General features: G+C 42.1%; 1 protein-coding gene across 2 annotated transcripts; it reads right to left on the bottom strand.

Moving 5' to 3' along the window:
- Positions 1-526: 526 nt before the first annotated feature.
- golm2 (golgi membrane protein 2) lies at positions 527-21123 on the bottom strand. 2 transcript variants are annotated; one of them, XM_083794411.1, is made up of 10 exons: positions 20067-21123; positions 11205-11259; positions 10945-11047; positions 7631-7721; positions 7417-7537; positions 6922-7005; positions 6261-6569; positions 4653-4790; positions 2449-2616; positions 527-1433 (listed from the first exon to the last, which is right to left on the bottom strand). In XM_083794411.1, the coding sequence occupies exons 1-10, from the start codon at positions 20391-20393 to the stop codon at positions 1357-1359; spliced, it is 1473 nt and encodes a 490-aa protein (XP_083650537.1). In that variant the 5' UTR covers positions 20394-21123; the 3' UTR covers positions 527-1356. The 2 variants fall into 2 exon arrangements, with proteins under 2 accessions (XP_083650537.1, XP_083650538.1); XM_083794412.1 differs by lacking the exon at positions 2449-2616.
- Between the last annotated feature and the right edge of the window lie 1531 nt (positions 21124-22654).

Here is a 22654-nt window from a genome sequence, read left to right as displayed (position 1 = left end):
GGTGTGTGACACACACACACACACACGTCACTTAAAAAATCCAATTCCTAGCTTAAATGGGGTGTAAGTGGTTTTGTAAAATATATACAAAAACTAAAACAAATAAAAGCAAAATTAAAAAGTTAAAGCTGACATTCTGATAATACTGTAATCATTGAGTGTTTGTTAAAGGTCTCCATTTATTTTGAAAAAGGAAATACATTACATTTCATCTAATCAGGAGACATAACCCTAACATGTCAACTTAGTGTTCCAATTGTGTGCCAATCACTTTGAATCACTTGTTTATCATGCATCCTGTACGAGTACTATATCCTACTGGATCAAATTGGTATCCCAAACTGAATTTGTTTTGTGTACACTAAAGAGTTGGAGAGACCACTGCTACAGAACAAAAATAAATAACAAAAAAACCTTTCACTTACACCCATTTAATGAAAAACATTGAGTTTCTGGTATTCAAGTTAGAAATCACAGATGTCTACAATTCAAGGGTGAAAATAAAAATAACATGATGAATGCACAGTAAAAAATTAACATTTTATGCTTAAAACAGCTGGATGACAGATTGGCAATGCCTATGCAAATACCGTACGTTTTGGGAGTTATATTCATTACAAAAACTTGTTTCACTGTGTGAAAACAGTGTCCCAATTCAACATGTGGATTATGATGCACCACAGTTGACAAATGACATGAAGCTCACCTTTAATAAAAAATAAATTACATTCAATATGCCTTTCCATGAGAAATCAATTTTCATACTGTAGCTACACAAACAGGACTGATTTCATGTTCATTGATTTCTCTAATGTAAAGAAATATGTCTCTACAGTACAAATAGTGACAGTTCAAATACATAATATGTACAAGAGACCTAACTAATGGAAGCAGATGTCTGTTAGTTCCTGATGTGCTTGCTAACTGCACATTTTGGAGGATACTAATAATGGTCTAAGTATTGCTTAAGCTTCAGTACTTTTCTCAGTTGGATTATTAATTAAGATTTCATAATGCATGCAATGTCATCCAAAACAGAATGAGGAGTACATTGAGTGTCTGTCAGGGGGAAAACATGGTTCAATAGTCCATAAGCAAAGTTCTTGGCATCAGTTACTTATTCCCAGTCCACTGTCTAAATGCAAAATAGGTATCCATCGAAGATCGCAAAATTGTCTGAGAGGCAGAATGCCCAAACAGTTCCATTGGCAAAATTCTCAAGTAAAGCAGCCTGAAGTGGGAAAAAAAAAAAAAAAAGTGATGTCCGAACTATTATACAGGAGAACTCTTTCTTTTGTTACAACTGGCTGTCCCAATATGTCTGTATGTAAAGTGAGATACAGTGCAAGTTCACATTCAGAGGATGTCAATGGCTTGATGTCGCTTCCCATAATCTCCTCCTCGTTCTCCCTGTATGTCGTGATCTTCATCATCTGGGGAGAGAAAGTAAACAACTTCAACAATTGTTAATAACCACATTTGAATAAATGGCGTAGACCCACTCCATAATCACCTGCACAAACAAATATATAATCCAGTTACAATAAATAAATTACATTCTGACCTTGAATTGACAAAATAGTCAGTTCAGAAGAACATTATTAGTCATAATAATGATCAAAGTATTATTACTATCTGCAGAACAGTATCCTTGATCTTGTCATTTTAACCAGTGAATTATTATACTAACTAAATAGTTTAACACAGCTAAAAGTTACGTTTTCACACTTGAACAAAAATCATATCTGTTGCATACTGTGATCAAGGAAATCAGTAAATGATCACAGGAATGAAAATATACCTCTTTTATACAAAACATGACAGCATATTAGATTCAAATTTGAATGTGTGATGTGTAACTATTAGAAATGAATGGTAAGGAACAACGATGACACGCAACCAAAAGATTGATGGCATGGACATGCATTTCAATCTTTGAAGGAGAACTCAAGAGACATTCACAAACACAGAGGCTATATTTATCTACTGGCCTACATGTGGGTCAGGGATGTTCGGTGGGCACAGACAGGTGGCACAGCTAAAGGGAAGCACAGGCAGGCAAGAAAATGCTGGATGAAAAAGGCAGTCACACTCACAGAACCTGAAGTCCCTGGGTTGAGGTAACCCCATACAATAAAGCAGTAGGGTTCACCGCAAAGATTGTAACCGGAGATACAAAGTGCTTACTGGCCAAGTATCCCCTCATCTTAAATGGTGGAGTCCTTCTTTGACCCGGACATCATTTGACTGATGTCTACAGATATCTGTAGTAGCCGGTAATTAAACTGGAAGCATAGGAGGATACTCAGGGTACTGTGAGCTGTTCACATTTTGGAACTGCTTGGGGGGATGCAGGGGCAGCAGCAATACAGGAGTGGAGAAAGGGATCAAGTGAGGAATGGTGGATACACATCTGGACAGTCAGTCCAGTTCTCTGGCCCGGCTCACCTTGGACGTCTTCCTCCCCACCATCACCATCCTCTTCCTCATTGTAAGCCAGTTCAGCCTGCTTGTCGGCCTCATACTCACCCACGTTCCCATCGTCCCCATTGTAGTCCGCTAGCTTTGAGCCGTGCTGCGGATCTACTGGGGACTCATTCTCATCAAAGAACCGGCCTGCAGGAGGCAGAGAAGGGCCTCATCAGGAAGTGGAGGGAAGCAGAGGAAATTGTAGGGAGAGGGGGAGAAAGAGGTGAATGCTGCATTTTGAATGCATGGAGGAACGAATGATCAGACGAAAAGAAAACTGCGAGGAAGATGGGTTAATGGATGTATCAACAAGACTCTGGATTGGAGACAGAGTTTAAGGGCCTAACACATTTAAGGTTTCAAGGCTGATGAGGGAAGTAAACTACCGACTGCACTTAATGAGAGTCAAGTGCATGAAATGGAACACTTGTTTCATCCTCCTTCGACTCCTTTGTTGTGAATGGAACAAGAGTCAAACGCAGGACATGTGGGCAAACAAAAGCCACTGAGGCTGCATCGGACACGATGATGAAAGGTGGAAGTCTGGATGGTTGTGTTATTATGGAGAGGGAAGAATGGAACATTTTAGAAATGGAGAGAGGGGGCAGCAGCAGAGAGAAGCAGTGCACAGCAGAAGCCAGGCAGCAGGAAAGGAACATCTTGGAGCCAGAAGAGCGTTGATTTTCTCCCAAGTCTCTACTCTCTGGCAGCACTTCTAGCCATTTTCAAACATGTCTGTCATTCAAGAAAGTTCTCATTTAGAATTTCTAACGCTTATGGATTACATTTTTACAGGAAAACCAAACATAATTCAACCAGCTGACACAACACATCACATAATGCATTTACTTACAGCATTTCAGCACAAACAAATACAAAGTGGATTCTGTCAATATACTAAGTATATTTAAAAGATGTCCTTGTTTAGTTTTTTACCTGGGTATGGGGTGGAAGGAAGGAAAGGGGAATACGTGTGGTCTTGGTTCGCTTGTATGTTTACTAGTTGTTTTTTACACCTTTTGGAGATAAAGTTGTTGAGATGCACTTGCAACACCCAGGGGTTAAGTCCAAAGACTTGGAGGTTAATGTGTAGTTGTGCACTGTAAAAGCGACACACTTCAGAGGTTGGGCTTGGGGGGCTATATGATGTTTTACATGCATTACAAAAAACAACTCGCATTACATCAGTAACCTTAAGTAGTAGGGCAGCATTCATAGTACAGTATCAATATCAATAACCTTCAATTAAGAACCTTCCAGATATTATAAACATTTCTGGATGGCAACATTTCTGGTCATAACCCACTCTCTGACATACTTTGTTGGGTTCCACAACCATAATGATGCTATGCCAACAATGTTGATAAACAGAAAGGGATATACATTAATAAGGGAGTGCTTTGGACTGGAGGTGGGGCTCAGCTCGGGGCCAATTTAACCCCTGGTTAGTGGTTACCAATTTCTATACATTGGCAGAATCTGCTTTGTGTTAAAGTTAGGGTAAGTGATATTGTTGGATGATTTTTTTGTTGTTTTTATTCTATTTTATTATTAAAAAGGTTAAAGCATTATATTCTGATAATAGTCATTGTTGCTATAGAGAGTGTTTGCTCAGTAACAGGGGTCTCCCTGTATCTACAGCTTTTTAATAAACAGAAAATACAATTCAGGCAATCAGGAGAAAGTATCATTATCAGCGTGAATGTTATTAGTGATACAGTTTCAATTTTGTCTGCTCATTACTGTGGTAATCTGATCGCCCATGGCTGTTTTTACAACAATTACTTTGACTCATCACTTGCTTATTCTGTATGTGAGTTATCTCTCCCGATTGCTGGATAAAATTGGTATCGTGACCTGAGAAAGCATTTTCTGTTTACTAAAGAGCTGGAGAGACAGGGGAGTTCCAGATACTGAACAAACACTCTTTAGTAATGAGTGCTAGTATGAGAATACAGAGCTTTTTAACACTTATTTTAACAAAAGAAAATCACTTACCCCATGTAATTTTGAGAGCCTTTTTGCCATACAATGGGTGAATGGGAACACTATTTAAGAGTTCTTCGCTTACAGAGCACAGAAGCAACATATAAAGATGACTGACACTATTTGGACTCATATCATGCTCAAGTAGCTATACAACCCAAGGTTCAACATTGCTTTAAGTGTCTTGATGCACTCACTCTGACGGTGCCGTTGTGGCTCAGCTGGAACTTTGTCTTTTACATGATGAGGATCAATTGGGTTGGGAACCTGGTCAGGATTGGATGCCTGAGGCAGACCCTTCATCTGTAGACCATCTTGTTTCCTGTTGTCATGAACTGTGAATCAGAACAAAGGTTACACTCTGCTTGATATTAAGGCCTACACCCAAAACTCTCTCTGTGGCACAATTTGAAAATGATCCACAAGTCCACTGAGAAAAGTAATTTAATCACTTTTAAGAATGGTAGCAATCAGAAGCAAGAGCGCTATATATGATTCTTTAATTAAACATCCTCCAAAAATGGAGAGAATGTTTTTGGCAGTCTGGCCTTCATCAGTGCCCATTTGAACTTTAGAATATATTGTAATTTATTATTTAGTATGCCCTTAACAAATCCTATATTGAATTTGAAACGTTTGCTTTATGGAAAGCTTGTACTGAATATGCATTTGTCAACAAAAGATGATCATAAGGTGCCTGCCAGGTGGGACAACAATGTAATGCACTGATCATATGGTTCTTGCGAGTTGTAAAGACCCAAGATCAAATCAGACTCCTTACTCTCCGTCTCTCTACACTCTGCTCTAACTCCAAGGAAAGCATACAAATGGTAGAGCATGTTTTGTTACGATATAACTAGCACATCTGAAGTGGTTAGTGGTCAGGTGTTGGCTAGGACACTACTGGTTGACAATAGCCCTGCTTGAAGCCCAATATATCTCTCCCGGTCATGTAGGAATTCCCGTTGTAAGCTTGTATATCTGCTATTTTTGAAAAATGTTGACAAATCTCTTATGTGCGTCCCTGGCACAATTTCATATATAATATATAATATAGTCTATGGCCAAAGGCTGTCAATGGTGACGTAATTAAGATATGTTTCAATATTGGTTGGGTAACAGGTAACATATGTATGTAAGTTGTAAGTTTGAAAGTACTACTGTGGTCGGCTGGCTTTTTTATGTGCGTATGCTTGGTAGGTATATATACTGATGTTGATGGTGACGTAATTAAGATACGTTTCAATGTCGGGTTAATTAAAGGTAATGTCTGTATGTATACATGTATGTAATCTGAAACCTATCTTTATTACGTCACCATCAAAAGCCAGTTATAACCCGGCATTGATACATATCTTAATTACGTCACCATCAATACCTACCAAGCATACGTACATACGTGCATTTGTACCAGCACGACCACAATACTTGCGCACTCTGCTTGCGCAAGTAATTATGTAATCTCCAAATTGTTCGCAGCCCATCCATCTGACCATTTAATAAAATTCCTGCTTGGATTAGGGCATCTAACATAGTATACTTTGTTTTTTCAGTTAATTTTCTTTATTTTATATTATTATTTATGAGGGGCACCCAGCCGCCCACACAAACATTGACATGGTGAGACTTCATGTGGCCAATATAAATACATACTAGTTTTGTTTCATACAATAGCGCACTGCATTTGTCTCGTAACGTGGCAGTGAATCTGCAATGAATGTGGCAGCCACAGTCGGTGCCCCTCACTTCACACGGCCCACAGGTTGAATCAATTTCAAGCCATGTTTGGGAGGTCCATGCTGTACCTCTGGCTTGTCTGTGCTGTTCCCCCAACTCATCCGCCTTGATGCCCGCCTTGTTGTCCTCGTCAAAAAGGATGGGTTTGTCTCCCACTGCCTGGGGCTGTTGTTCAACTAGGTTTGGAGGGGGGGCCACAACTGCTCTGACTTCTGCAGCCAATCCCCCCAATTTGTCCTGCTGGAGTCTGGGCAGGTCCAGAGACAGACCCCGGCCCCCAGCAGGCTCACCCATCCCTGCCTCAGGTCCTGCGCCAGCCCCTACCACCATGTCAGGAGGGTCCATGTGTTTCTGAGTGATGGCAGGCTTCTTCAGGGCTGCAGAGAATAAGTCAGACGCATAGCAAAGACAACAGATTACAATACAATTATTGTGTAATTGACACTGTGTGTTGGGGCTGAGCAATAGGACTTCAAATGCTTATAGATCTGCTATTTTCACTATTTTTGTACGCCACCATTGTACAATAAAGTATAATAAAGGGGTTAATCTAACTAATCAATGTAGTTGATTATAAAGAAATCTATACAATTATTTTGTGGATTTGTTGAGAAGAAAAAATATTACACACATATAGGCATAAAACATGTAAAATGAATACTCGCAACAAAAAAAAGAAAAACAATATTACACACATAACATAAAACAATTAAAATGAAGAATACTTGCCAAACTGCACATCATCTATTTTCCCCACTTCACTGTCCTCAATGCCTGGCATGCCAGCATCGCTGCCAGGCTTGCCCATCTCATCTGTCAAAATTGATGGGATTTTTAGGCTTACATTAGCAATGGGAATTGTTCTACTTTTTATTAAAGGAATATTTCCCAGGGTTTGAGACCATTGCGGTAGGAGACCAATCTTGGTCTGCTACTAAAACACAGTACACACAGTACAACAAGTGGTGAAGTATTCCTTTAGTGTGCACTTCTTCACATCCCAACTGGCTTTCTCTGTATGTGTAAATAATAGACATACAGTACCCGTTTATTATATCTGTTAATTATATGCAACTTTTCGGTTTGGTATTAGTGACCTCATCCTATAACCTTTGGTATTGTTGTTACTAATCGGATCTCTTAAGAATTGTATGGTCCGAATAAATTTTATTAAAAAGGAAAATGCTGAAGGCAGAGCGACTTATCGATGATTAGTTCCTGTACCTTTCAGGTCTGGGCTGTTATGCAGGCGAGTGGCCACAGTGTGGCGCTCTCCTACCAGCTCCACATCAGTTCCTCCTTCCCGTACACCCACTGCTCCAGCCTTTCTGCTGTCCAGTAAACTCTGAAGAATTGCAAAGTGAGAAGTGGAAGCAGCTACAGAGAGGATAGGGACAAGGCTAGCAGAATAACCGGTAACAGGTATTGAGTAACTAACCTGTCTTAGCCTTGACACTTCTTCTTCAAGTTTCTTTTTTGTATCTTCATACTCGTCTTTCAGCTGTGCAATTTGTCGACCACACTGTAAACTACAATAAATACAGCTATAAGTGAGGGTTTGAGACAGATAACCATGAATAAGAGAAGCTGTCAAAAAACACATTTAATTGAAAGATTAGACCAAAAATAACTTGTACAATTGAAAAGGTTACAGTTAATGTTCTCATACAGTATAAAGGCATTTCCCCTTCTCTGATATCAAGTGTTTATTTTAACAGTATGAAAGGTTTTTCTCACCGCTGAAAACTATTTTGAAAGTTTCTTTTCAAATGTATTATTTCTTATTTCTGGCTTTTTACTTACTATATTAACCATCACCTCTGATTAAGGAATACATAATACAGTATATAAGAAACAAGCCATACGACTTCCGGTAGGCAGCTGAGTAAGATGGCAGCATAAACCCGCAGCTCCCATGTATATAAGATTAACCCCTGAATAATACAAGTACAACAAATTCAAAGATGTGATAAGAGATATGAGCGGGGGGAGGAAAACGAGAAGTACAAAGTGGTACAAAACCGCTCTCAAAGGGCACCTACGGACGGCTGCAATTCGAACTGGCCCCCGTAAAATCTGAATCCCCCCCCCCCACTGCCCACCCTTTTCCCATATGTTTCTTTTCCCTTTTTACCTCCTTTATGATGAATTCCTGTTCTGTTCTTTGACTATATAGAAGTGTCTTTGACTATATAGAAGTGTCTATTTGTACGTCTCTAAATGTTTTGATGAATTGAACAAGGTGGACCCTCTTGTAAACAAGTGTAATGCTTAATTGGGTGATCCACTCACAGTTAACAGTCTTTGTATTGAGTTTGTGCTTGAAATGTACTGTAATTCTGCAAACTGTTAAATATTTCAATCAATCATTCAAAAAACCTAACGGTGTGAGCTTTGACTGGTCTACAGTAATTTACTGTAAAGACATACAGTCAGACATACCCCGTTAAAGATGCCTTGGCCTTCGGCAATGCTGTAGAAACATTTGGTTGGTGGTGGTGTCATGCATTATTATTAGGGATGCTCTGATCACGTTTTTGGGGGCTGATCCCGATCATATTTTATCTTCTTTTTTTACTTATAAAAAAACCTGGCAACCCAACCTGAGCGGGGCTCCCTAGCCTGCTGGAGGGGCTCCCATCATCCCATGCACCCTCGAGAGAAAAAAAAAGGAAAATAAATGCAGCCTTGAGCCTACCAAATATGTTGTGGTCTTGTGGAGCTGCTTGATCACCTCCTCCTCCTTTCCCCAAATTGCCAATCCCAATAAATCCAAAAGTAGTGTGATACTTCCACAGCCTAATTACTAAAGGATAAACTATCAGTCTTATCCGAAATCTGTCAATCTTTGTCAACTCAACACGTGTTGAATGACAACGCATTGTAAACAGAAGCTGTGTGTCACACCAAAAGTGGTGCCCTATATAATCCTGTAGCCTACATTAGAATCATCACGCGATCCTCACCCCTACACAGCTGCAGTGACAGATTAACGGTTAACCCCTCTCAAGGCCCTGGCGCTTCACCAAATCAAAAGGCCCTACCGATTCAGCCAATTAATTAATTAATTTGCATGCATGCATGCGTTAAGCGCATATCCACTACTGCCTGCGCTGCCCACTGACACACAAGGCACTGCCATACTGCCATACTGGGCACAGCCTTTTCAACTTCAGTCTCTGCTAAACTATTATGTAAGGACTAGGAGATTACTTTATGGTTATTAATACAGTCATTAACAAGAAACATGCATGGCAATGATGAGATGGGGAAGAAACGATGCTGTTTCATGTATTTTCTTATAGCCTACGCCCTACTGTATTCAACAGCCAAACAGCTGATTGATGGACCACGCATATCATACCTTCCTGAAAAAAGCTATTCAGGTCCTGTGGGTGCAACGTCACTGAAAACTTTCATAATAACAATTAAATTAATTTACTCACGAGTGCTGAAATCGTGAAATGGAGGATGTAAGAACACACTTTTGTTGCATTAGAGCAGGGTAAATATGAAGTTTTGCGCCACGGTCTTGTGTTTATATTCCTTGTATATAGGCTGTATGTTATCGTAACAACACACGTTGTGTGTCTGCGTGAGGGGGCCTTCCTGAGCAAGGGGGCTTCTGACGGCGTCGCTTACTCGCCTCCCCTCTGTCAGAGGAGGAAGCGACGCGCAGCCGTCGGGAACCCCCCCAAACCGACTGCCCCCCCGCCCTCCCAAAAACTAGCTGCTACAGAAACTCACTGCCACTGCAGGCAACATGCACATTTCTAAGAAAGTTTTATCAGGGCACACTACTTGTCTAACAATTTGGATTATAGTTAGCTCCCTTTGCTGCTGGTCAAGGAGAAAAAAGGTAACGACTGGACTGGAGCTGAGGAGGAGCTCTCTCTTTCTCTCAGTCTCCCTCCCTCGCTGGGGTGAAGACGTGCGTGCCCTTTCTCTCTCTCTCTCTCTCTTTTCTCTCTCTCTCCCCCCTCCCTCCCTGGGGTGTGTGTGGGGTGTGTGTGGGGGGGGGGATTCGTTGCGCTGCCAGTGCTACACTTCTCCATTAAGCGGTGCAGAACCGAGAAAGTGACACATTATTTTTGGATGTAAACGGCGCAGCTTTTTACTTTGGAGATCAGTTTCGCGGATCGGTGGATTTTGCACGGCCGATCCGATCCGATCGATTGGTGATCGGCCACCGATTGATCGGAGCATCCCTAATTATTATTGTACAATATCGCCTCACACAGAGTAATTAAAGCAATATTTATGTCTTACACACACCCTACCATTGTGAGTTCAAATGTTAATGTCAAGATTGTGGATTCTGATTTATTTTACCTCTGATAACATTGATCACCAATCGGTGGACGTTTGATCGGAGCACCTCTAACAAGAATCATCTACAGCTCAACATTGGAAAGACCAACCTATTGTTAATGGCGTTTGTGTGCACCCTTTGTTTTACATCACCTAATCAACATGAGTTAGACTTTAATATATTAGCGCCCCTCACTTCATCTCTGGGGCCCTTTCACTCAGGAATCCTACTGTAAACAGAAACATTTTCCAAGCAAAGATTCCACAATTAAAACAAGCAAAACAGTGTCACAATAGTTTATCTAGGCAATGCTTCAAGGTTTGGAAGGAGAACATGGTAACATAATAACTTTCGGTTCAAAGTTTAGGTGATGAGACTAGTCTCCCCAGTCACAGACTGGGCAGTCACTACTCTCCAAGGTGTGGCCTACTGTACGTTACCTCTCATATTCCAGCCTCCTCTCTAGCGTGGTGCTATTTTTCTTGACCTCCCTTAGTTGTTCCTCCTGTTTCAGGAATTCCTGTTTCAGCTCCTTCAGTTGCTCTGCTCAACGTAGCACAAACACACACATCGTTGATGCATTTTAGTATGTAACATCACATAACTGTATATAGCTTTTGATGGATTTGCGTCTCTGTTGAAGGGCTGTGATCCTACGGTTGGTCACAGGCAAGGCTGAGGTCATCTTCACCAAACTTACCCTTCAGCCTCTGGCTCTCTGTCATCTGCGTTGTGGCTTCACCCTGCAGCTTCATCTGAACAGGGGGAAAGAAATGGGGGTTTCAGAAATAACCTCTCATATTGTTGAAATCTCTTATCTCTCCATATTTTAACTACCGGTATGTGTTTTTTGTTGTTGTAAATTAACACTCAACTTTATCGTGGTACAGCCTCACACAAAAGCATAACACAGCTATAATTTCAAAATGCTCTCTGGCTGGCATAAGTGTTACAGCATAATTGCACAGGTTTGTCTGTGCAGTTATGGTAATCTGTGTGATATATTCCTGAAGAAGATCCCAGTGATGGAAACGTTGAATCAATAAACCAGTGGAGCTGAGTTTTTCATACCAGTGTTGCGGACTCTATTTTTTCCTCTTGTACTGCCTTTTGTCCAGCACCTGGGCTAGAGTGGAGGTGCATGCTCTATTACCTTTTTCAGAGTTATGTTTTGAGCATCAAAATATCTATTATTACAATTGCCTGTTCGCACCTTAGTGTTCAGAATCGGGTGGCCAAGTCATAGACTGTGACATATGAGAGTATGCGGTGGGTGCCCTTCATGCCTGTGCTCTGCCGTCACTCACTTTACCTCTGCGTTTTCAACCCAGCTTTTGCAGTTTCCGTTTCTGAAAGTCGCCATTACTAAGTGCTGCAATGGCCAGAAACTTTATTTCTCTTCAGAAGCGTTAATATTGTAACCACGACACAGCAGAACAGAAATGAACCCATGCAGCCTAGATTCTGACAAAAAAGGGTTTTAAACACGGCGCTGAAACAAGAAGTGGACGGCGGGCACAGGCTGCCCACTCGATTGGCTACGCACGATCACATGATGATGAAGTGAAATGCATGTTGGGTTACAGGCGCATGGTGGGAAGCAGAGTTCTTTACACGTGGCGATAGAGGTGAGCTCGACGAAGGTTGGCAAACTTCTAGTAATATACAATGAGGCAAGACTAGAATTCAGACTTAGGAATGATGAGATATTATACTTGAGTGAGGAAAGACGCCAAAAGTTACATGACCAGTCAATGCAATGGAATTGGAAACACAGTCTGGTTCATTGAACAACAGGGTGTGACAAAAGCACATTGTTAATTTCACTCTGCTTTATTTTCTGTGCACGTTATTTGTATACGTGTGATATGTAACATTGGTTGTGAGAGTCTTATTCTTTTCCTTTCTATTTGTAAAGTGTTCTTGGAGGACTGTAAATACTAAGGGGTACCCCACGCGTTTCATGCATTGCGTTGGATTAAACTAATGAGCATTTGTGCCTGTCGTAGACATGCGCAGGACAAGTTCAGTCAGGGAACCTCAGTGCAGTTGCCGCCGGCCGTTAATTGGGCAGCAATCACGCTCTCATTCACATGATTCACTCAGCCAATCACACACTCACTCCATCTTCATACCGGCTACTTGAACCAGAGGTTTGCATTCCTCTGCCTCCTTGCTTGCTTGCTGCTGCTGTATCAGCGTGCCGCTGTATACAACCTGAGCTCAATTCTGCTGCTGCTGTATACAAACCTGCTGCGCTCCCACCTCCACCCCAGCTACCACCTGTCGTTTTGGATCTACTATTTTAGGTACAGGGGATTCGGAGTCCCTATGGTCGGGACTGATGCGCTTGATCCGAGTACCTAAAAAGCAGATCCAATACATCGCCAAACCATGATAAATATATTGTATTGCTCATCTTATATTCAATAAATATATATATTACATCCTTCTTGAGTTGTCTGACTGAACTGTAACTTTAGACTCTCTCGTGCACGTGCCTCGTTGGAAGAGGAGGACGGACGCGGTCTTTATTATTTGTTTAATTCGAAGCGCAGTTGCGTTCCGCTGACTTTCGGACTGGTTTGGGGGCCGCGGGAGGGGGGTTTGAATGTAATTATTGACTGTTGGTTTGAGTTTGTTTATTACATTTAGTAGGGAAAGAGACAGGGAGAGACGTCATTGTGAAGTGTACAGTTTACCTGTGATTTCGTCAATTGCAACTTTTGAGCATCCCTACATAAAGTGTTCAGAGTAAACCCCACGATCCTGTTGATTTATTCCTTAGTTAATAATTTGCCTTGCTGTGAAGAGGGCGACTGTTACAAGGGATTCACAGTTGTTATACCTGCCCACAGCTACAACTCTGGCTGATTGGAAACAGACATGTTGCATGTCACATAAGGGTCTGTTGATTGATTAGGTCAGATAAAGAGATGAAGAAACAGTCGCTAATGTATTTAGGACAGTGCTAGGCATATCTGAGCAAACAAAGGAAGTGAAGTAGATTACATAATACCGCAATGCAATAATCATGCGAGTTCTCACTAAAGATTAAAAAAAAGGTTAGTTCCTTAAAACACAGCTCATGGAGAGGAGTTACTAAAAGAAAATACCTTACAAATGTTTGGACCTTTGTGCCTAACCTTATATGCAATTATGCACCTTATGTCTAAGTTAGCCTCATGTACATACTGTACCAGTTGGATTATGCTTAGCTCTGATCCATAGCTCTAATGCCGTCATTAGAGCTATGTTACTCTTCTCTTCCTGCACTTACATGAAATGCAAATCAGCCTCTCGTCTGTAGCGAAAATATAAAGAACACTTTTTGGCCAGAAAGGGATTTTTCTTTTCACCGGAAGAAAAATACTTTGTTACTCCACTCAAACCTCATAGACCAGATTTTTCCTTCCGGTGAAAAAAAATCCCTTTCTGGCCAAAAAGTGCATTTTATATGTGTGGTGGGGGGCTCAGAGTGTGTCCACTAAGGAAAGTAGGCTTTCTAATAACACAAGCCGCCTTTGTATTGGTGAGTAGCAAAAATGTTACAGATGAGAGGCTGGTCTGCATTTCATGCGAGCGCAGGAAGAGAAGAGTAACATAGCTCCAATGAAGGCATTAGAGCTATGGACCAGAGCTAGATTATGCTTTATTTTTCTCTTCCTGAAAACAAAAACAATGGAGCTTGCCCAAAAACAAATTTCGCCCACTTCTTTACACCTGTAAACCTGTGATACGACAATGATTCTGATTCTGGACTACATTCCCTGTATCACAACGACCTGAAATGGGGACAAGGTAAACTAAAATAAACTGAAAAATAATCTAAACAAGAGTAAACTAAAATCAGGCATTCCAATGGTATTTCAAGAGACTTTAAAAGGCCAGAGGGGCGAGAGATAGGAACACACAGAACGATAGAGACTCTTGATTCACAGGACCCAATGAGGCAGAATACACTGGAGGTTCACAGTGAATAGGATGGAGACAGTAATTACAGCATCTGTGTCAAACAATGAATAAAAATCCATCCTGTCACCTACAGTATGTGGAGAAGAGTTTTACAGTGTGCCCCTGTAGCACTAGCAGGATGTATTGGTAACACAGCCAGTCCTTTAATGGGACAGGTCCTAAACCTAGAAAGCAGTATTAGTCTCACTTCACTGCCTGAAATATCTGCAACAAGATTTATCTCTTCTTTGTATTGTATGAAAGCCATTTTGATCCATCTCAATTTTGAAGCTGGAACGGAAAGGTCTCTATATCTGTGTCTGTGCTCGTCAGCAACAGTGTTTTGACAGGGTTAGGATTGGTAAGGGATGGTGTTAGGTGTTGCAGGACTGGTCAGTGAGTCAGCTGAATACATTAGGACTTGGATTGGTTAATAGTGAGTCGGGACAGGGTTTTAGGAGTTGCCGATTTGGTCATCGCTCCAGGCTATCATGGGATGGAGAGAGAGAGAGAGAGCCATTGATTGCTTAGGTAATAATGTGGAACATGACAATTTGGGACATGACAACAAATGCCTATGTAAGGGCTGAAAATGAGTACCGGTATATAATTGTGCTGAAAGCCTGGACAATTACATTTCACAAACACTACCTGACTATGCCTCTAACACAGCACTGCACATCGTTGAGACAATCATTAGATAAGGTGACAAGGTGTTGTGTCATGTTAGCTTTGTCATAAAGAAAACTCACATGCTAGAAGAACCATGTCTGGCATGAGAAGTTAATTAATTCACTCGTCGACCATAATAATTATGTGACGTAAATTAGGTGACACTCCTTCTCTCTCTCATTGAGCAACATCCTGGTTGAGGCAGATAGTGGGGGTAATAATTGTTCAGAATGCTACCTTGATGTTAAAGATAATGAATCTAAATAGACTGAATTAGAGTACAGTCCTTACAATGCAGTTGTTAAGTCGGCTATGACATCGGTTTCCAACAGTATTGAGCCATCAGTGATAGTGACAGTTAGTCAGTGATTTGATTGTGAAATTTATATTTGATAAATATAAATTTCGCTACGCATGGCGTTGTGGACCCCCAGCGAACCAGGGTTGTTCTAACAGATTGGCCACAATTTCACACATTGACCTTACCAGTTCCAGCCAGCCTATATAGAATTACAAGACTGGTCAAACAAACCCATTCCTGTAATTGTTTGCAGACAAGCTACTATACTGTACACTTTGCTGTTGGAACAGGGTTGGGCTGTTGACAAAGAAAGGAGTGGATCTGTTGCCATGCAACACTTGTCGAGATCCTGCACACAGATAGCCGGATAATGCTGATCTAAACGCCAGAAGTCTGCCAACTTACCTTTTAAACACATTAAAGGTTTGGCCATAATGTATTTAATGTTTAAGTATGGCTAAGCTTTATTTGTCCAGGGGTGGTTTTCTGTGCAAGCAGCAATGTACAGTATGCCCCATTTCATACATACCTCTAAACACTCATATCAATCCACTGGAGACTGAGAGAGAAGTCCTTGGTTCATATGTATATATGAGGAATATGTTCTAAATGTACTAGTTTCGACACCCAGCCAGTTGTCCCAGCTGCCTTTGAGATTTCAACCAGTGATCATCAATTCACAAACTGGCCACAGGACTCCAAGTACACTTGCTTCACATCAAGGTAACCACATTTCATCTACTTTACTGCAGGCCGTCAACGTCAACCACATAATTGCAACATCCACAATGCAATTCTGGCTGGAGACTTGTGTTGCATTTCTGCCCTCAGCTTCTTGTTTTACTCTTTCCTGTCTATTTACTCTATTACACATTAAAAAAAACTGTGGGTGTGGCGGCTGCGGCCCCACCAAACTTTAATTCTGCCTATGCAGGCGGATTCTGCCAATGCCTTTCCATGGGAAATCCAGAAATGGCTGCAACCTAAAGACAAAATTGTCCAACTGTGATAACATTACCACTGGGCTTTACTATTATGGCAAACCTGCACATCGGATGAACACAATTGAACAACAAGGGAGGCGGACTGGGTGCAAATTAGAGTAGCACTTGCTATCAAGTGTTCTCTCTAATGTCTCCCAGGGCAATTGGACACACACCAATGTTCATCTGAGGCTACTGAGAAACAAAAGGCCATGGGTAAGCACTAAGAAGACAGCCTGGGAACTGCTGGCTGTGCCATTGGGCAAGAGTGCAATGGATTAAGTGCCATGTTCTGGTTCTTAGAGTGGCCCCAACAGTCCGTCTATATATATATATAATAGTAAATCTCAACAAATGTCCAAAGTGAGGAGGAACATAAAAGTTGTATACAACTTTGTACAGTTGTATACAGTATATTATTGTAACACCCGGGAATCGAACCCAACATCTTAACCAGTACCACTAAGCCAAAGAGACATATTAGACTTAAAGGGGAATACCACTCATATTCAACATTTTACTATGTTATTAAAACTCTTACTTATTTGACTTATTTTCACAAATAGCCATACAGGCCAAAGACATTTGTATTTTTCCAGTTTTTCATGTGTCTCTATGAGGTGACAGTACTTCATTAGACACCCTGGAGTCGTTTTTATGTGCAATGGTGTATTAACTTTGTATTTAGGGTTTCTTCCTGGAGGCTGAACCCTTGACAGTCAAACGGGCCAATGAAATAAACAGTAATATAGTGACATCATACCATCAGCCTCCTTTATCATACAACTAGAGCTGTGGGTGCGGCTCAGTTGTTTTTTTTTAATCTCACAACTCTCTCTCTAAAGAAAATAGAACAAATCTATGTTGGCCTGTGCTGAACTATTGCTACTGCCATTTAGCTGTGGATGAGTTAATATACCTTAGAGCTGTGTGGAAATAACACACAACAGCTCTAAGGTATATTAATGGCCAAAGTAACCCCCTTGTACAAAAAAGGGAGTAAATTAGAACCCGGCAACTACCGCCCTATTTCTATTCTAAGCTCCATCTCGAAAGTGATGGAAAAAATAGTCTATGAACAGGTTGAAAAGTATCTTGCCACTAATAAATTGCTGTACGAGTTCCAATCTGGTTTCAGAACATCCCACTCCACTGACACATGCCTCCTCTATTTGAGCGACCACATCAAACACGAGGTGGACGCTGGAAACTACTGCGGCATGGTCAAGCTGGACCTCCAAAAGGCTTTTGACACCGTGAACCACTCCATACTGGTTAACAAGCTTAAATCTATTGGTTTTGATAGCACATCAGTGAGCTGGATGCAATCCTACCTGGAGGGGAGAGAACAGATGGTGGAGGTGAACGGAACACTGTCCCCTCCCCTCCCAGTGAGCTGTGGCGTCCCACAAGGAAGCATACTAGGGCCTTTACTGTTCCTAATATATGTTAACGACATGACTTCAGCTTGTGACTGCAACTTGTTCCTGTTCGCAGATGACTCAGCACTGCTGGTCTCGGACAGGAACAAACTGCAGGTTGAAAAGACCCTCAGCTCTGAACTCGGTAGAATCTGCACCTGGCTCGCTGATAACAAACTATCCTTACACCTGGGAAAAACTGAATCCATCCTCTTCGGATCAAATAGTAATCTCAGCAAGGCAGATGGCTTCTTGGTTAGAGTGGGTGACACTATTATCACACGAAAAGATCAAATTACCTACCTAGGTTCCATCCTGGAGGCCAATCTTTCCGGTGATAAGATGGCCACCAACGTAATCAAAAAAGTCAATCAAAGAACAAGATTCCTTTACAGGATCTCCTCACTGGTCAGCAAAAACACCTTGAAGACCTTAACAGGAGCCCTCGTACAAGGTTTCTTTGACTATGCATCCACCTCTTGGTACCACAGCACCTCAAAGGCCCTTAAAACAAGGCTCCAGACCTCCCAAAACAAACTGGTCAGGCTCCTACTTGGCCTCACCCCCCGAACCCACCTCACCCCTGCCCACTTTGACAGGCTGGGATGGCTTAGGGTCGACGACAGAGTACAGCATCTTGCAATGGGTCTGGTCCACAAGATTCGATACACCACCAAGATACCCATGTACCTGTCTAAATACTTCCTTAGTGTAAACGAAGTCCACACCCACAACACCAGAGGGAGTACAACAAACCATGTACAACCCAGATTCGGCACAAACAAGGGACTAAATTCTTTTCGCTCCTATGCCACCAAAATGTGGAACGCCCTACCAACAGTCATTAAGACATGTGAATCCCTTGACTCCTTCAAAACCGCTCTCAAAGGGCACCTACGGATGGCTGTAATTCGAAACTGGCCTCTGTAAAATCCGAATCCCCCCCCCCCCACCCCATTTCCCCTCACTGTATATGTATCTTTTCCCTTTTTGCTTCCTATATGATTAATTCCTGTTCTGTTCTTTAGCTACATAGAAGTGTCTATTTGTATGTCTCTAAATGTTTTGATGAATTGAACAATGTGGACCCTGTTGTAAACAAGTGTAATGCTTAATTGGGTCGTCCACTCACAGTTAACAGTTTTTGTATTGAGTTTGTGCTTAAAATGTACTGTAAATTCTACAAACTGTTAATAAATATTTCAATCAATCAATCAAAAAATGACATGTTGAAAATTAGTGGAATGCCCCTTTAAGAAGAAGCAATCAGGCTGAGGTTGTCAGCCACTCTTCTACACCTCACCCCCCTTTTGACCTCCTCCCATGCATGGGGAAACCCGATCCAGGTCACAGGCTCACAGCACCATTGTAACGCTCAGGAATCGAACCCGGGTCTCCTGCGTGGAAAGCCAACATCTTAACCAAAGGCAAATGCCTATGGCTTGGGGGACATATTAGACTTTTTACGACATCAGGCTGCGGCTGTGTACATAATTTTGCCTTTCGTTATAATTTTTGATAAACACAAATTCAATCATACAATAACGCAAAAATACATACATAATATTGTAATTGTAGAGCAGACCTGAAGACCACATACGAGCTCTGACAGCAAAACATGCATAGTAGAGATTGTGACTATATGATAAAACAGGCTTTGGAACAGATTCCAGTTCTTCAATTTTGAATAAGGTTCCTCTGGTTCCAGATCTCAACCCTAATTAATTGTTGAGATGTAGAACTATATGGAAGTACAATAAAGTATACGATTCCAATTCACAATTTAGGCATATTTCACAGGCCTGTGCTTTAAGCGATTTACATGGGCAAGATTGGCATTGCAGAGTAAGCTTTCAAGTTACTGAAGTTGTGAGAGTTGGTGGGACAGGGCTTATTATTATGCCTACTAATTACTGTCATATGTTAGGAGCAACGGTCTATTTCAGAGGAATACAGTTGCATTTAAAAGGGGGACAGGCCCTTCAGATCGCCTGGCAGCTAATGATACAGACAGAGGGGAGGTGGTTTTGGAGGTGGGGTGACAACATGAGCTTGGCGAATGAGTTGTGGTGGTAGAGATAAATAGAGTGGATATTCTTCTAACTACACAAGGTGGCATTGATAACAAATGTCACCTTGTCTAGTTAGATTAGAATAATTTACAGTGGAGCCAGTGGATACCTAACTAGACAAGGTGGCTTTAGATCAGAGTTGAAGCTCAACTACCATACCTTATCATCGGTGCATTTCATGATGAGTGATTCTCGGGCCTGCAGCTTGCCCTCCAGGACGCTGTAGTCTCCATCCTTCTTATCGATCTGTTTCCTATGAGTGTCCACCTGCACCATCAGCTCGGAGTTCCGCTTCTCCAGGCGGCTCCGCGCTGCGTCTGTCCGTTTCACCTGCAACTGGACCTCCACCAGTTCATCCAGCAAGTGTCCGTGCTTGTTGGACACTGTCCAGTAGTTAAAAGACAGTATGGCGATGATCACCATCAAACCGATGACAATGAAGGACGGGAGGCGTCCTCCCCGTCGGTTTGCACCAAAACCAACCATTTCCCCCCAAAAAGGAACTTAAGGTTGTAACTGCAACCTATACTATAGTGAGCTCAGTAGTACACGTATTCCCTGAATGCAAAACACATTTGTCTACGTGACATGCCGTTTAAATCCGGCAAAACGTTTGGTGATTCAAACCCCGTTTTAGACAGACATATTGCTCACATTCTACTGTGCTCCATCCTCCTTCCGTACACTTGTCATCCCTCCTCTCTGCATTCATGCAATGTCAATAGAGAAAATGCATCCGCAGAGACGTGGCCTAAACGTAAAGTTAGCTCCGCTGGCAGCAAACGTAAGCAGTCATTCTCAGCAGTCACAGTCAGCAGTCGCAAATGCACATGTATGTTTCCGGGTTTTCGCGCAAATCCCGTCGAACCAGTTGAAGCACATACGTGGATGAGTGGAGATCCAATATCATCAGCAGGAGCACAATCACAACAGCGCTGATTGTACCCAGCAGCTGCAGGCTAGCGCTGGCTAGTGTCTATAGTGTTGAAACAGCTAACCAACACTACCACGCCAGTTAGCTACTAATAACTGTATACTGTGTAGATGGATGGCGGCCGTCTGTTTTGTTTTTGACTGAATTTTGTTGGATTTAATTCCCCTTCTCTAACTCAAGTTTGTCCGACGCCACGCAAAGAAATACAGAAAAAAAATCTCCACTAGAAAACAGACTTGGAATTCATACGAGACTGAGATGTTTATATTTTTGTAAAGCTAAACAGCGTCTTCAACTGAATGTCCGGCTTCTGCTGCTGGAGCGAAATTACCTTTCAAAATAAGAGTCTCCTCTCCTCCCCGAGGCTTTGCTGTTGCAACCGTGCAACTGCTGCTGCAACAGCAAGCGTGGCAGGCAGACGTGGTGACTGAGTGACGACGTGGCCGTGTGTGGCTTGTCAAAAACAACAGATCTACATTTAGACACAGGCCCAAAAGCTCAACGGTTAAGGATTAACCTGTGATGTCAAAACACACTTTTTGTCTCCACCAGGCCGAAGGCATGTGGGGAGAGTATGTTTTGCACTCCGTCCGTCCGTGTGTGTGTCCGTGTGTGTGTCCGTGAACAGCTAATCTCGGCCACCGTTAACCCGGTCAATGCCAAATTTTGCACACACACTCCCTGGATGCCAACGATGAACCTCTGCCCCAAACTTTCCAGAACGGCCTGTTATAGCGCCACCAGGAGGCCGCTTTGTGCAAAACAACCCGGTCGATGCCAAATTTTGCACACACACTCCCTGGATACCAACGATGAACCTCTGCCCCAAACTTTCCAGAACGGCCTGTTATAGCGCCACCAGGAGGCCGCTTTGTGCAAAACAAGTTTTTGCACAGTACACCTACAGATTTTGTCCAAACATCACGCAAATTGGTACACAGTCTCTCTAGAGCCATTCAACGAAACCGGTCTTTCAGATTTCTCACACTCCATCCTGATTGGTTAAGATTGGCTTCCAAAGTTCACAGGAGTGCTGTACAAATCGCCACAACTCCTCAACGCAGCGTCCGATTGCGATGAAACTGTGCACGCATATTCCCACTAGGCTGAGGAAGAAATCCTGGTGGAGACCTGTGCCCAGAAGGGCACTTTTTCTAGTTATTTGTGTTTTTTCCAAGGAACAGCAATGTCCGTGACCGTGTTCACCTATGTGTGGTGTTGGTTAACCTATGTGACGTTAATGAGCAAGTTAGCAACTGTATGAGTACCAGTAGGGGCGCTGTTTTGCCATGCAGAAACAGAGAGAGAGAGACGGTGCTACACTGTTGCCTGCTAATGAGAGAGAGAGGGGGGGAGTTGCACCACTCGGTTCACACGGGTGTGATTTTTTTCTATTCACTTGGTCATGAAGGTCCTCAGAAAAAAAGTTATGGACATTTTTGTATACCACACCATAGACAACCAATAGGCCTATACGGCTAAATTTCATCATACTTTAAGTAGCATGATGTGACATCACGAAAAACACTCATGGCAACAAATGATGATGTGGTGAGGTCAGTGGATATGTCCGGATTTAGGCCAAGGATTGTTTTTCGTGCAAAACAAATGCTTGGAATGGATTCAGAATCATGAAAACCCCCTAGTTTGACATGCTGATGAAAATTTGCCTTATATTGGTTGTCTACTCTATAGAGCGCCGAAGTCTGACGTCACTTTCAGTAGAGGGCGCCAATACACAGGTTCATGTATTTTTTTATTTGCAGTGAAATCTCCATAGGGCGATTTTAGGTCGCTTCATATAAGAACTGTG

This window comes from Protomyctophum parallelum (genome assembly GCF_964188405.1).
Source record: "Protomyctophum parallelum genome assembly, chromosome: 2".
Taxonomy (NCBI): domain Eukaryota; kingdom Metazoa; phylum Chordata; class Actinopteri; order Myctophiformes; family Myctophidae; genus Protomyctophum; species Protomyctophum parallelum.
This window is presented reverse-complemented; position numbering and strand designations above follow the sequence as displayed.

Bases quoted from the DNA above. Each gene is read 5' to 3' on its own strand.
- golm2 (XM_083794411.1), bottom strand. From the start codon at position 20,393: ATGGTTGGTTTTGGTGCAAACCGACGGGGAGGACGCCTCCCGTCCTTC. The intron at 11,260-20,066 runs GTATGGTAGTTG...CCCCCTGTTCAG, and splicing joins TGAAATGCACCGATGATAAG to ATGAAGCTGCAGGGTGAAGC. The intron at 6,570-6,921 runs GCAAGTATTCTT...TATTCTCTGCAG, and splicing joins AATAGATGATGTGCAGTTTG to CCCTGAAGAAGCCTGCCATC.